The sequence below is a fragment of the Montipora foliosa genome, unplaced genomic scaffold (assembly GCF_036669935.1).
Source record: "Montipora foliosa isolate CH-2021 unplaced genomic scaffold, ASM3666993v2 scaffold_435, whole genome shotgun sequence".
Lineage (NCBI taxonomy): Eukaryota > Metazoa > Cnidaria > Anthozoa > Scleractinia > Acroporidae > Montipora > Montipora foliosa.
This window is the reverse complement of record NW_027179740.1, coordinates 30,001-42,500: the sequence shown is the minus strand read 5'-3', so window position 1 is coordinate 42,500 and position 12,500 is coordinate 30,001. Positions and strand designations below refer to the sequence as shown.

The 12,500-nt window shown below is 40.5% G+C and overlaps 1 protein-coding gene across 1 annotated transcript; it reads right to left on the bottom strand.

The window, feature by feature from the left end:
- Window positions 1–5,270: 5,270 nt before the first annotated feature.
- On the bottom strand, window positions 5,271–9,682 carry LOC137988938 (probable E3 ubiquitin-protein ligase HERC4). Its single transcript, XM_068834873.1, has 8 exons — window positions 9,418–9,682; window positions 9,145–9,191; window positions 8,783–8,857; window positions 8,609–8,698; window positions 8,402–8,440; window positions 8,069–8,149; window positions 7,626–7,701; window positions 5,271–7,341 (listed from the first exon to the last, which is right to left on the bottom strand). The coding sequence occupies exons 3-8, from the start codon at window positions 8,807–8,809 to the stop codon at window positions 6,284–6,286; spliced, it is 1,371 nt and encodes a 456-aa protein (XP_068690974.1). The 5' UTR covers window positions 8,810–8,857; window positions 9,145–9,191; window positions 9,418–9,682; the 3' UTR covers window positions 5,271–6,283.
- Between the last annotated feature and the right edge of the window lie 2,818 nt (window positions 9,683–12,500).

Genomic DNA, 12,500 nt, shown 5'->3' with positions numbered 1-12,500 from the left:
TTTCAGCCAGGTGCAAAATAAGCGCTTGCAAAGTTCGGGCATGCGCAGAAAACAAAATTTCGACAGCTTTTTGGGTTTAAAAGTAGCACAACACTTTCGACTTTCACTTTTCGCTTTCTCTCCTTCCCTCTCTTTTCGCTTTATTTGCCTCTTTTTTTTTTAACTTGCCGGGCATTTGGTAGGCTTTATTTTGGTGGGAAGAGTTTCTGAGAAACCTTTCATCATCTTAGAATTAGGTGCTCAGAAAGGTAGGTGGGTAATGGAGCAAGCTTTTCATGGAGATTTTCAGGTCAGCGTTACATGGTTTTTTGGCCGTTTCTCCAGTTTCCTTCACTGAATTGTGCTCACTCTGGTATAGTTTGAAAGATCTCTTCTCCCTGCACAAGTTAGTGGACAAAGCTGTTCCTGACCGTTAAAAGTGATGACGTCACAAGGGATAGATGGGACCGTTGATAAAGCTGGACGTATTTTGCCAGATAGTAATCAAAGGACTAAAGCGCGAGACGCCTAGTGTGTCAGCGTACGATACAACGTTACACACTAATTTTTCAAAGCATTATGATGTTATACTGGATTTCACCCCACATAAGATAAATCCCGTTTTTGGATTTTGCAATCCAATTTCCACCGACAAAGGATTCTCCACGGTGTGGAATTCAGAATCCAAGGCTGTCTTGGATTACCTTACATGGCCCGATGTAGTCCCCAGCGATAAAAGATAAGTACCTGAAATTCCACAGTATTTCAAGAAGTCGTGAATTCCATGAGGAATTGAGATATTCTTCGCTATCGCACAATGATCTTCGCGAAATGCTTGACCTCTTGAAGGTGAGAGGGGACAAATGCTGGGATAGTTGATAAGATTTTGGAAACCATCAACCTCGATAGGCACTTTCCACATGCAGTGAGGGTACTTTAATTTCCAATTCCCATCTGCTACATAAAGTAGTCCACAACCTGTTGAATGAATTGTCAAGGGATCTGTATGTCGATCTCGCATAGTTCGCTAAAAATAATAATTACACTACGGAGATTGTGTTAGCCTCTAAAGGCGCTGTTACACTGTGAAATGTTTCGTGCAACTTGTCTCGCAATGTTTTGGCGACACTGTGGCGGGACAAGTTGTACGAAACATTTCGCAGTGTGACATACCCTGCAACTGCCAAAATCTTTGCGAGACAAGTTGCAAGAACCGTTGCCGAAAGTTGAATTAGTTTCTACTTTTCGTGCAACTTGTCTCGCAACGATTTTGGCCGTTGCAGGGTATGTCACACTGTGAAATATTTCGTGCAACTTGTCCCGCCACAGTGTCGCCAAAACATTGCGAGACAAGTTACACGAAACATTTCACAGTGCAACAACGCCTCAAGTGGATAGCGTACTTTTCACATTGATATTAAACTGTTTTTAGCTTTACGCAATTTATTCATTAATTCAGGATTACAATTGTGACAATGAAAAAAAACTCTTAAACTTAGCGACAAAATACCCCTTCTAAAGGAAAGTGTTCCTGGCCCAAGTGGAAGCGGGAGGAAGAGTGGGGAACGAGAACATATCTTCTTAGGTAAAAGGAAATCACTGGAGCCTGCAGGCCTTAACAGAAGAGATGAAATGTAATTTAGTTTAGCTACCTTTTAATTTTCTTTTGTTTTGTTCATCTTGTTATCATGTATTTATATTCTCTCTCCTCTTTTTTATGCATTTCCGTTTTTATAACACATCACGTAGTCTTTTTATGTCATTTCCGGTAAATATAAAAATCTTGTAACAAGCATTTATCCATTCAATAAACCTGAAGAAGGCTGGTGTTGGCCAGCCGAAATATTGCAACAACGCCTATGTCCACGTTGTCTTGACCAACCTTTGCAGTATATTTTCTATTTTTAAAGTTTTTTTGGTGTGGTCACGATCTATTTTGATCCAACGTAGAGCAAGTTTTGATCGTACACGGTTTTTGCAGTGGTTTAATCCTTAAACAGTAACAATAACGATACTAATATTACTAAAAATAATAATGATGATAGTTCTTGTTATTGTTATTATTCTTTTACTATTATTTATCTTTGTTAATAATATTACTATTTTTTATTATCATCATGCAATTAAAATTAACGTCTTTTACCTGTAGAGCATTTTTCTTGCTGCGAAGGACTTGGCTCTTCATCAGATTTCAAATCTGGAAATATTTCAAAAAAGGACCATCCATGCTGTAAATATTACTTCAGGTAGACAAAATGTATGATAATGACCGCGTTATGCTTAACATGCATTATGAAAGAAACCAAATGATCATGGTAATAACCGACAAAATCTACTCCCATCACAAAGGCGTACGGTAACTCCCGTTGATTTCCATTGTCACGTGATTTATCCGTTCGAAGGCACGTAAAATTTACGTGCACAAATGAAAGAGAGGCCACGCGTAAACGTAAACGTTCTTTGCGCTTGGGTAGGTAGTGGACTTCCGCCAGCCACTGAAGAGAAATAACAAAGACCCCTTTTCCATTATGAAATGTATTAATTTCAGGAATATTCACGGTTTTTAGTTTTAACTATATAGAAATTTTTTTGACGGTTTTAAGTTTCCTATATAGAAATTTTTTTGACGGTTTTAACATTGTCTATGCATGGCTGTCAATTATGCAAGGTTTGAAAAAGGTCTTAATAGTAAATTCCTTTGAAGGGAATCACCACTTTGTCAGAAAAATGACGCAGCACAGTGGTAAGCATACGTGTCCATATGTACCCCGCGTGGCTAACGATGAACACACCATAGCGGAACACGTCAAAATGCGACCTGATTTGCCACCCAAGAAACTTCAAAGAGAAGCTATGCTAAATCAGTATGGTGGAAAAACCATTGGAGAAGTAAAGGTTACCGCTCGAGCGATGATTGACACGAGAAAAATAGCGTCAGTTAGGAGCAAATCGATCAAAAGTACCCATCCTCTTGGTCATAGCATAGAAGCTTTAAAAAAACTGAAACTGGACACTGAGAAAACGGACAGATATTATATTTTTGATGTTATGGACGCCGCTTTAAGCGAGGACGCGAATTCGAAGTCGCACGTTTTCAAAATGAGCAAAATAGCTGCCAAAATAGCAATCAACATGGACAAGGATGGACAGCATTTTATGGCTAAGGAATACTGCTTCTTTGATGGCAACCATAAACGTTGCAGAGGCTTCATTACTTTGGGCTGCTATGTTTACCACCCATTGCTACGGAGAATAATCCGACTTGCAAGCATTGAAGTAAACACTGAAGATTCTGAGTCAGTTCAGAAATTTTGGACTCTATTTACCAAGGTTCTATCCGATTATAAAGGAGAAGATGGATACCGATTTAATCCTATTGTCTGGTGTGCTGACGAAGCAGGGTCCACTTGGGAGGGACTTTTTCGCGTTTTTGGAGATGTAAGGAACAGAATTGTTTCTCGTGTTTTTCATTTCAGACAATCGGTAAATCGCTTTTCCGTAAAGCTAACGACCACAAAAGAGCAAGAACAAGCTATTAACTACTGAATTACAAGAGGCAGCGACGCAAACCAAATATTTCGAAATCTTCGAGCAGCTTACCCGCTTTATTAGGAAAAAAAATACCGGGCACAATTATTGTCTAATTGGCTAGAGTGGTGGCACAAACGCCGTGCAAATATCTTTAACGAATTCAAACCTATACACGGAGCACCCAAAACAAATTGGACCGAAGCATTCCACGCTTCCTGGTCACATTTTTGAATCTGTGAACCTGAGCCTAGTGGACGCTGCGAACCATGACATAGTGGATGCTATTTTGACCGACGTCCAACTTCAGGAAATTGGCGCTGGCACCATGGCTCCTCTAAGAGGACCTGACGAGGCCACTAGGCTGGCAAGAGATTTTGAAGATCAAAAGCAGCGAGCAAAGGATTATGCAAGCACAATCGCTACATTAACTAAACGCCTTGAATCCACTGGAAACTCTTTTATGGTTGAGACGAACATCACTCATAGGCCAGACAAATGGAAACCCGCGAAACGGAAACGAGTTAGCATAAATGAGGTGCGCGCTCGTGCCGAGGACATTCGTCGTTATTCATCAAGTTCTGAAGACGAAATTGTAGTCAACACCTCTGCGAAACGTCTAAAACGGCGAAGAAGCAAGCGCAGTAAGCGCTTCCAGTCCAGTTTAAGCAAGGCACTAAGAGAAAAATTTGAACTGTTGTCTTACCGAAAGGATGATTTAGAAAATTACTGCGACGTGAAAGGAAACCAGGATAATTACTTTGTAACTATAAGTAACAACCCGTCTTGTAATTGCCCTTACTATCTGTGCAAACAAAACAATGTTGTTCAGATATGTAAACATTTGGCTTGGGTGTATGTCAAAATAATCGGTTTGTCTACCGACGACGATGCAATTCATCAAGTAGCTCTAGACGGTAGGGAGTTGAAACGCATCTCTGATAAGGCACCCCACTTCACACCGACTACAGTTGCTGAAACAACTCCGACACACCCGCGCTTACACATGCCAAGTGTGAACACTCTCTTGCCTTATACCTTAGCAACCAGCTCTGTAGGGGTAACTGCAAATTCTACTTGCCTTTCATCGCCCGTAAACGTATTAACACAACCTGTCCCTACTATGTGCAATACAGTACCAGTTGTTACGCACCTCGCAACGGCAATTCAAGGCCCAGGCCAGAAAGTGCAATCCACTTTCCAGTGGTGACATTACCAGTGCACACCTTACCGCCGCCTGGAAACAATGGGAATTTTCAAGGGATTCTCACTGATGCCGAAGTGGAGGGAATTTTTTCAAGTGATCCCAGGGACAGAAAACCTCAGTTATGGTATGTGGATAAAATGGTTCGAAGTAGCAGAGCAAGATGCGCTTCTTGCATTAATGTCCAAATGGTACCCGGAGTTCTTTATGTTCAAGTTTCAGGTCTATGGATACCAAGAGGGCGACGAGCTGCTATAGAGCGGACTTTCTACTAGTGTGCTCACCCCAACTGCCTCTCGCGACGACCACCGTTTTCTAATCTACGAGTACCTCCGCCTGTTATCAATGTCTTCGCAAACAGTTTTCTCGAAGACAGAGACCTTGCAATTCTCCATGAAAGACGTTTACCCTTGTCATTTCCGTTGCAAGATTTGTTGTAGCTTCAAGATAAACCCTTTTTCTTTTTTTCTTTTTTTTAATCCTTCCTTTTTAATTACCTAGATATAAATAGTAGATGTTAAAACACTTCCTATGCTTATATTTTTGAATATCCACGAATTACAGATTGTCCGTTATTTTTACTGAACAAAGAATGATTGTGCAAACGAATTTGAACTTGTAGAACGCTAATGTGAGAATGATTGCAACCCATCTCGGTCTGCGATCATACAAGTGCCCGTGGACTCCGATTACTAGTACAATAGACAAAATTTGACCGCACTTAGTCCACTTACCGCTCATCAATCAAGCAATCAATCAATCAATCAATTCCGAGACTGTATGAATAATAAAAGACTCGTTCAAATGCAAATGTCCTGCATATCCGATTGCTTCGTTTATAACTGTGCTAGGGTTGCTTAAAAATGCGGGCTCAGTGAGTACAGACTTCCCTCCTAAGGCCCCCTAGGGATGGTCGGCTCACACTTTGCGAGAATTTGACCCAAAAACCAAAAGCCCGAACGGTGCCTGAGTCAAGATTAAAGCGTCTCCCCATAGAAAAAATAACTTCTTCTTGAAAAATAATAATTATGAGGTAATTAACTTCTCGGAAATTATAAATGTATGCTTTCATTAAATGCTATTATTTCCGATAAGCTGTCTCTTAGCGTAGTAACTTTCTTTCCTCCCAAAGCAGTCTGAGAGTACATTGTAACTTAATTAATGCATCCATTGCAACCCCTATAGGTATTGAACCGCGACTGAAAACTAATCGTTATATACTTAGACTTCCCCTCAACAGAGCGAGCACTGGGATTGGTTTTTTTTTTTGTCAAGTTACCCTGATTAAATTACGGGTTACAATTCCGCTGTTGTTGTCCGCTCCGGATACAAAAGTCTGTTTGTTTGTTTGTTTGTTTGTTTGTTTGTTTTGCTAAAGTGTAGAAGGGAAAGTCTAAATATATAAGAAAGTGCTTAATGTATATGCCCTCGGGAAAGAGCCTGATGCTTCGTCCCGCGGGAAACATCAGAGCTCTCTGGAAAACAAAACAGTTTCCCCCTGCACCATACATTGAGTGTACCAGTATTGTAACTTTATCGCAATTGCAATTGCTTTGTGACGAAAAGTATATTTTAAGCAGAGTCCATGACATAACTGGCAGGGTCCCGAAGGATAGCCTTAAACTCCCGTAAAAATTCCTGGATAATTTCATAACAAAGACAAAGTTCCAGGAGATTGCTGCATGTATGGGCTATTGGTCGCCTGGAAACTCCCTCCAACCTATTAAACATGACACGAATAGGCTGTTGTGGAAGGATGTCTTGGCCGGTTACAAAACGTAGGAAAGATAGCAGGTCATCTTCTCCAAGGCCTCGAATAAAATCTCGCAGGTAATAGAAGGTCACGTCTTCTTCAGGACGCAAATTATCGTCGGTTTCAATGAGACTCAGGACACCACTGGTAGTTGGTACAAGGGCTTTGTACAGGTCGTTCAGTGTCGTATTTGAAAGCTTTTCCCAGAATGCCTGAAAGTGGTTCTTAGGAATACCACTTTTAATGAGCGTGCATAAGAACAATGGCTTCATGCACAGCTCTTGTCGCGCAAGATTAGCCGAAAGAGTGTTGATGTTATCTTGCCGTATAACAGCGCCCATCCCGAAACGGCCAAAGATGTACTGCACTTCTTCCCTATCACTGTCCTGGAGAGGCTGAAAGTCTCTCACTGCCCTTCCCAAGATTTTCCTTTCACTTTCAGTTATGAACTTCATGAAATCGCTGAGAAGGCATTTCTCATTTACTGCGGACGGAGAGTGGATAACAGTGAGTAAAATGCTCTTACAAACACTTACAGGAATGGTTTGGAGGAGTGCTGTCGAATGAGACAAAATTCTACCCAGAAGGGGATAAATTCGATTCGCTTCATTTTGTTTTGCGATGGACATGAAAGGAACAAACACATTCTCTCCTGTGAAATAGGTGTTTAAGGCTTCAATCCAAAAGACGGAAAACATGTCTTTTAGAAGGCTACCACCATCCACACCGTCCTCTCCAACGAAACATACTTGCAAGTAATGTTCCACCACGTCCTCACATTCACTGCATACTTGCAATACGTCCTCCATGATGTTGCCGTGCTTGACTTTAATTTGACGTACGTTTGGAGTTAAACAAGAGAAGAGAGGATCGTATGCTACCAGGAGAAAAAAAAACATAATCATATTACTAATAGGTATCATGATTACTCTTTTCCTTACTGCGCAAATTTCACCACTTCCTTATAAGCCGTACTTAAGCTTCAGTAAAATGGATGGGACTACGCGAGGGATGTAAAATTTCTCCGCTGCCTCGAGTGACACTGAGCTGAATACACTGATAGGCACTTCTACAGTCGTGTAATTTGTAAAGTCTTGCACTCTCGCCACTGTGTACGGAGAGAAACACTGAAAAGTAAAAACAAAAGGAAGTGTGACTTACCTGAAGTAGCTGCAGCTCTTGTCTGTTCTGGCAGCCCCATGGTGACATTTAGCCGTTGTCGAAACCTCCTTCCTCGCTGATACCGTAGGCACACACATAAATGAAAATAAATCAGATCACAATGTACTTGCATATTTCTAATAGGAAGAACGTAACTACATGTATAACTAAACGCTCTTGTACATCAAATTATCGTGATTGCTGTCTACTGGATGACAGAAGAAGCTACTTGCCCTGATATTGTTTAGTTATACGTTCTATTTTACCATCATCAACACCAGACTTTGATCTCCGTACTAAGGTTAACGAAATTGTGTCAACATCAAAACAAAGCAATTTACCGGGAACTTAGGTAGCTATGTAATCTTTCGCCAAGGAAGAATGAGAATAAGAAACAGTGCAACCAAATTAACAAGAACAAATTTAAGTCTCAAGCAACTCACCTCCTTTGCTACTGATTGATCGTCTTCGACAGTGTCATCTAAATCACGAGGGTCATGTTCATGAGGTGCTCCTAGAGATATCTGCGGTGTAACAAAGACAAAGGAATTTTTAATACCATAGGCAGCATTACTTTTTCTCGGCTCGCTAATTCTACTGATTTATGTATTACCATATTGTTGCGCTCATTCATTAGATGGTCACTGATCGTGTTCAATTTTTAATGTAACGCGCGTTCGCAATACAGTTTTTACAAACAACAGAGAGTTTGTTTTGAGCAAGATGAAAGGCAGAGGAACTATTACGACTGATTGCAAGAAACGTAGACATTTTACCTCTGAGTCCGAGTCCGCGACAGAGGTTACTTCGTCTCCCTATAGCGGAAAATGAATTCAAACTATCAATTCTGCAAATACATGAAATAATAAATATTTGGCAAGTGTCCAGTGTATATCTCTGATTGCTGAAAAATAAGTAATGCTGTAGTTTAACAGTATCTAAAACTGGCGCTTAATAAGCATCGGTAGTACATAAGGACTGACCTCAAGCAACATTATGGGTGGTTGATCACCAACCACAAGTACGTCGTCCACTGTATGGTCATTGGTATTCTCGTGTGTGGGAACCAATTGCTACAAGACATGAAATATCAATATGTAGTGTTAAGTTTTAAAAGCAGCAGTTAGCGATTTTCACTTGTAAGAAGAATAGCTTACCTGAACTGCATCAGAGGGTGGTTGCATTGTCCTCGCGTCGTCTTCCTGCTGGTGCCTGGTCCCGGCCGCATCTTCCTGTAATGAAGGCAAATAATTGGCTTAAGAGCTAAACATGTAAGAACTAAATCGGCGAATATATGACGATAAAAGAAAAGGTTAGCAAACAATGAAGATCACATTCGCAGTTAAACAAGTGTTGCGTACTTGCTACTGCCAGTTGGTAGTTGGCGTTCAACCACTACTTGAGATTGAGGAGAGAAAATGAAATGAAACGTATTGCAGAGATGGTCAGTTTTGATTTATGGGAAATGGTAGCTCTTATTGTTAAGTGTAGGCAGAGTATGTGTTTGTAAATGCATCACCTCGTTCTCCTCTGCCTCCTCCCTCTTCTCTTTATCAGCTTTAAAAGCTATTTAATAGAAATAACACGACATTTATTAGCACTCATACACATAATATTTCAAGAAATTCTTACTACTAGCCAAGGAAATAAAATAATCTATTGCAAGAAACACGCTTACAAAATAATAAGGGGTATATCCTTTACGCCTGGCTAATTCCGAAATACTTTTAATGGTTTTTGCGTAGTTGGAGTGTCAGAAAAACCAAGTCAAGATCAAGCCTGATGTGCGCACCTTTTAGGTCCTCCTCACTGATGACAAACAACTTCCGGTTGGATTTCAGCCTCGAAGGCTGACTAATTTTACGGCCCACACAGTATTCAAGTAATGTTAGGTCCCTGGTGATGCGTCTCCATTGTAGGTGACGAGAGCTAAGGGCAGTGCCGGTAGTTTTGGTCGATGGATAACAGTCGATGCTTCCTGTAAGATCGCATCAACGTTCTTCTCACTGTTATGGGTTTTAAAGTAGGCACCATGGCGTATTTTCAAACAACCACGATAGAACCGTAATACACCTTGGAAATCCAGTTGACTGAAAGACAGAAACAATACGGTAAGTGGCTTATTCGCAAAAATTGTTTTGGGTGCTTTTGTATACTTTGGGAAACTCAAGAGATAGCGAGTTCAATGTATTATCATGGTTAACACCAATCATTTTTTCGGATTGTGTTGCGGGGAAGGTTTAGGAACTTGTGTGGCGGGACAGATTTAGAAGCCAGCAATTTCACTAGATCACTTCTTTAATCTGCTTTGGGGTTTACAAGAACTACAGCGCTCTGCCGTTGCTGGTAGCCAAGCATGACTCAACTCTCAGCCAACTCTTAGCCAACTCCTTGCCAACTCTGAATCGACTCTTCCTGAACTACACAAAACTGACGATTAAGTGCGCTCGCGCTGAGCTGTGATTGGCTGATCGGTACAATGCTTTTGTAGAACAAAAGACAAAGAGACAACAGTTCTGGGCGGATGAATGCGTGCCCCGAGAGTAGAGCTAGAACTAGTTGAAAAATCGGTTAAAACTAAATTGACAAGATTCACCAATATGTAAAATACCTTCGTGAGTAATGTCGAGTGCCGAGTACAACTACGGCTGGTCAAAGAGCTTGAAAAGTCACAAGAATGTGATCCTAAATTTATCAGCGACGGAATGCAATAAGCGTGTGGTAACACTTGCGGTAAATACCTCGACGTAACTAAATGAGAGTTATTTAAAATGTTCAATTAACTAATAGGAACGGAAACCAAAGTTTCGTTTCGCGATCCTTTACACAAACAGTCGCAACCTACCCACGAGAAAGGTAACGCTACTGATAATCATGTTAAATCACTCTCATGGTCAAGATTACGATCTTATCAAATATGACAGGTAGGTGTCCTTTTCCTTCTAACAGGATTGGCGGAAATTCGGTTCTACTCTAATGCAACTTTCATTTGAGAAAGTTTCTTCAATTACCTGTGCGATAAGGGTGTTTGATTGATTATTTTCCAAGACTTAGCCGGTAATAGCTCCTTAGTACATTTAGAGCATTTAAGAAACAAATAAATTGAACTTGAATATACTATTAAAAGTACTATAACATATGCTTCAACACTTGCACCAGTTCTATTACCCTGGCTCGTGATGCCGGTTGGAAAAATATTTATCCCTAAAATTTGTTTTCGCCGTGTAATTTCCCTCTCCCAAACGAAAAATAACAGCATTTGCCAACATTTTCCAAAACAAAACCCCGTAATAAACTTTACTAGTTAACAACAATGTACCTTTTATACGCAATGTTACAAATTGTGAACAATTAAACCTTACCTTAATGGTAATAAAAAGTTTTGTCTTCATGGTCAAGAATAGAAAAGCATAGAAAGTTTCAAGGTCCTCCCAAAACATCAGTACGAAGACAGAAAGGAGAACATGACAATGAAACCACCCGTCCTCACCCCAGAGAAGCCTTCAGCCATCCGTACGTTTGTCCATTATGATCGGACTAACCAAAATATGCAGCTTTTGTCACTCTAGTTGAAAGACCTATTGATTTGTCAAGCGTGGATGTTGATTTAAACCGAAAGTGGACCTTTGGTCTCTCTCTTTAAAGTATGACGACTTGCGATTCCTTCGCCTCTGTGAGGTCAGTCGACAGAGTCATGCACGTGCACGTGTCGATACATACGGATAGATCAAGAGGTCGATTTAGTCACGCTAACCCTAACCCTAACCCTAACCGCTATATTTTAATCAATTCTCCTTTGGAAGTGCTAGCCATTAACGAATCTAAGCTTGATGGCACTATTTCTGATACTGAAGTATATATTCCTGGCTATATTATAATCCGCAAGGACCGTAGCCGGTCAGGCGGTGGTGTTGCTCTCTATATCAGGGAAAATCTGTCGTACACAAACAGAATTGACCTTGTGCCCGACACTTTGGAAATAATCTGTGTAGAGATAAATCTTCCTCGCAGCAGGTCATTTCTAGTCAGCACTTGGTATAGACCACCGAGCGCGGAGATGCAGGTTTTTGACGAATATGAAAAATTTGTCCAGCGTTGTGATATCGAACATAAGCAACTGATTCTCATGGGGGATATTAACTCTGACTATGCCAAAACACGTACATACTCGAACCCTGCAGTTCATATCCTCAGTTTATCAGTTAGAGCAACTAATCAAAGAGCCCACCAGAGTTACTAAATCCTCGGCCACTACTATTGATTTAATTCTTACAAATATGGTCGACAATATAGCAACCTCTGGAGTTATTCACCTAGGGATTTCAGATCACAGTCTAATTTATGCGGTACGAAAGTTTACTGTACCCAAAACTAGACCCATTATTAAAGAGGTTCGAAATTTCAAACATTTTGTCGAAGTGGACTTTATTAATGACCTTAATATGGCCCCGTGGCAAAATGTTGAATGTTTTGAAGACCCTAACTTAGCTTGGCAAGCATGGAAGTCTGATTTTAATGCAATTTTAGATCACCATGCCCCTATCAGACATATGCGTGTGAGACAATCATCAGTACCATGGCTCACGTTTGACATAAAGAAAATGATGAAGGAACGAGATTACCATAAAAAACATGCTATTAAATACGGCTCGCACAACAACTGGATACTTTATCAATCTGCCAGGAATAAGGTAAATTCTATGATTCGTAAAGCGAAATCTGACTACTTTCGCCTGAAAATCGATGCGTCCAAGGCCACTGACCCTAAGGCGGGCTGGAAATTAATAAATTCACTTACAGGCAAAGGTAAAAAATCTTCCCCTGTCAATGATATTCTTGTTAACGATAAAATTGTTTCTGACGATAAAGATATTT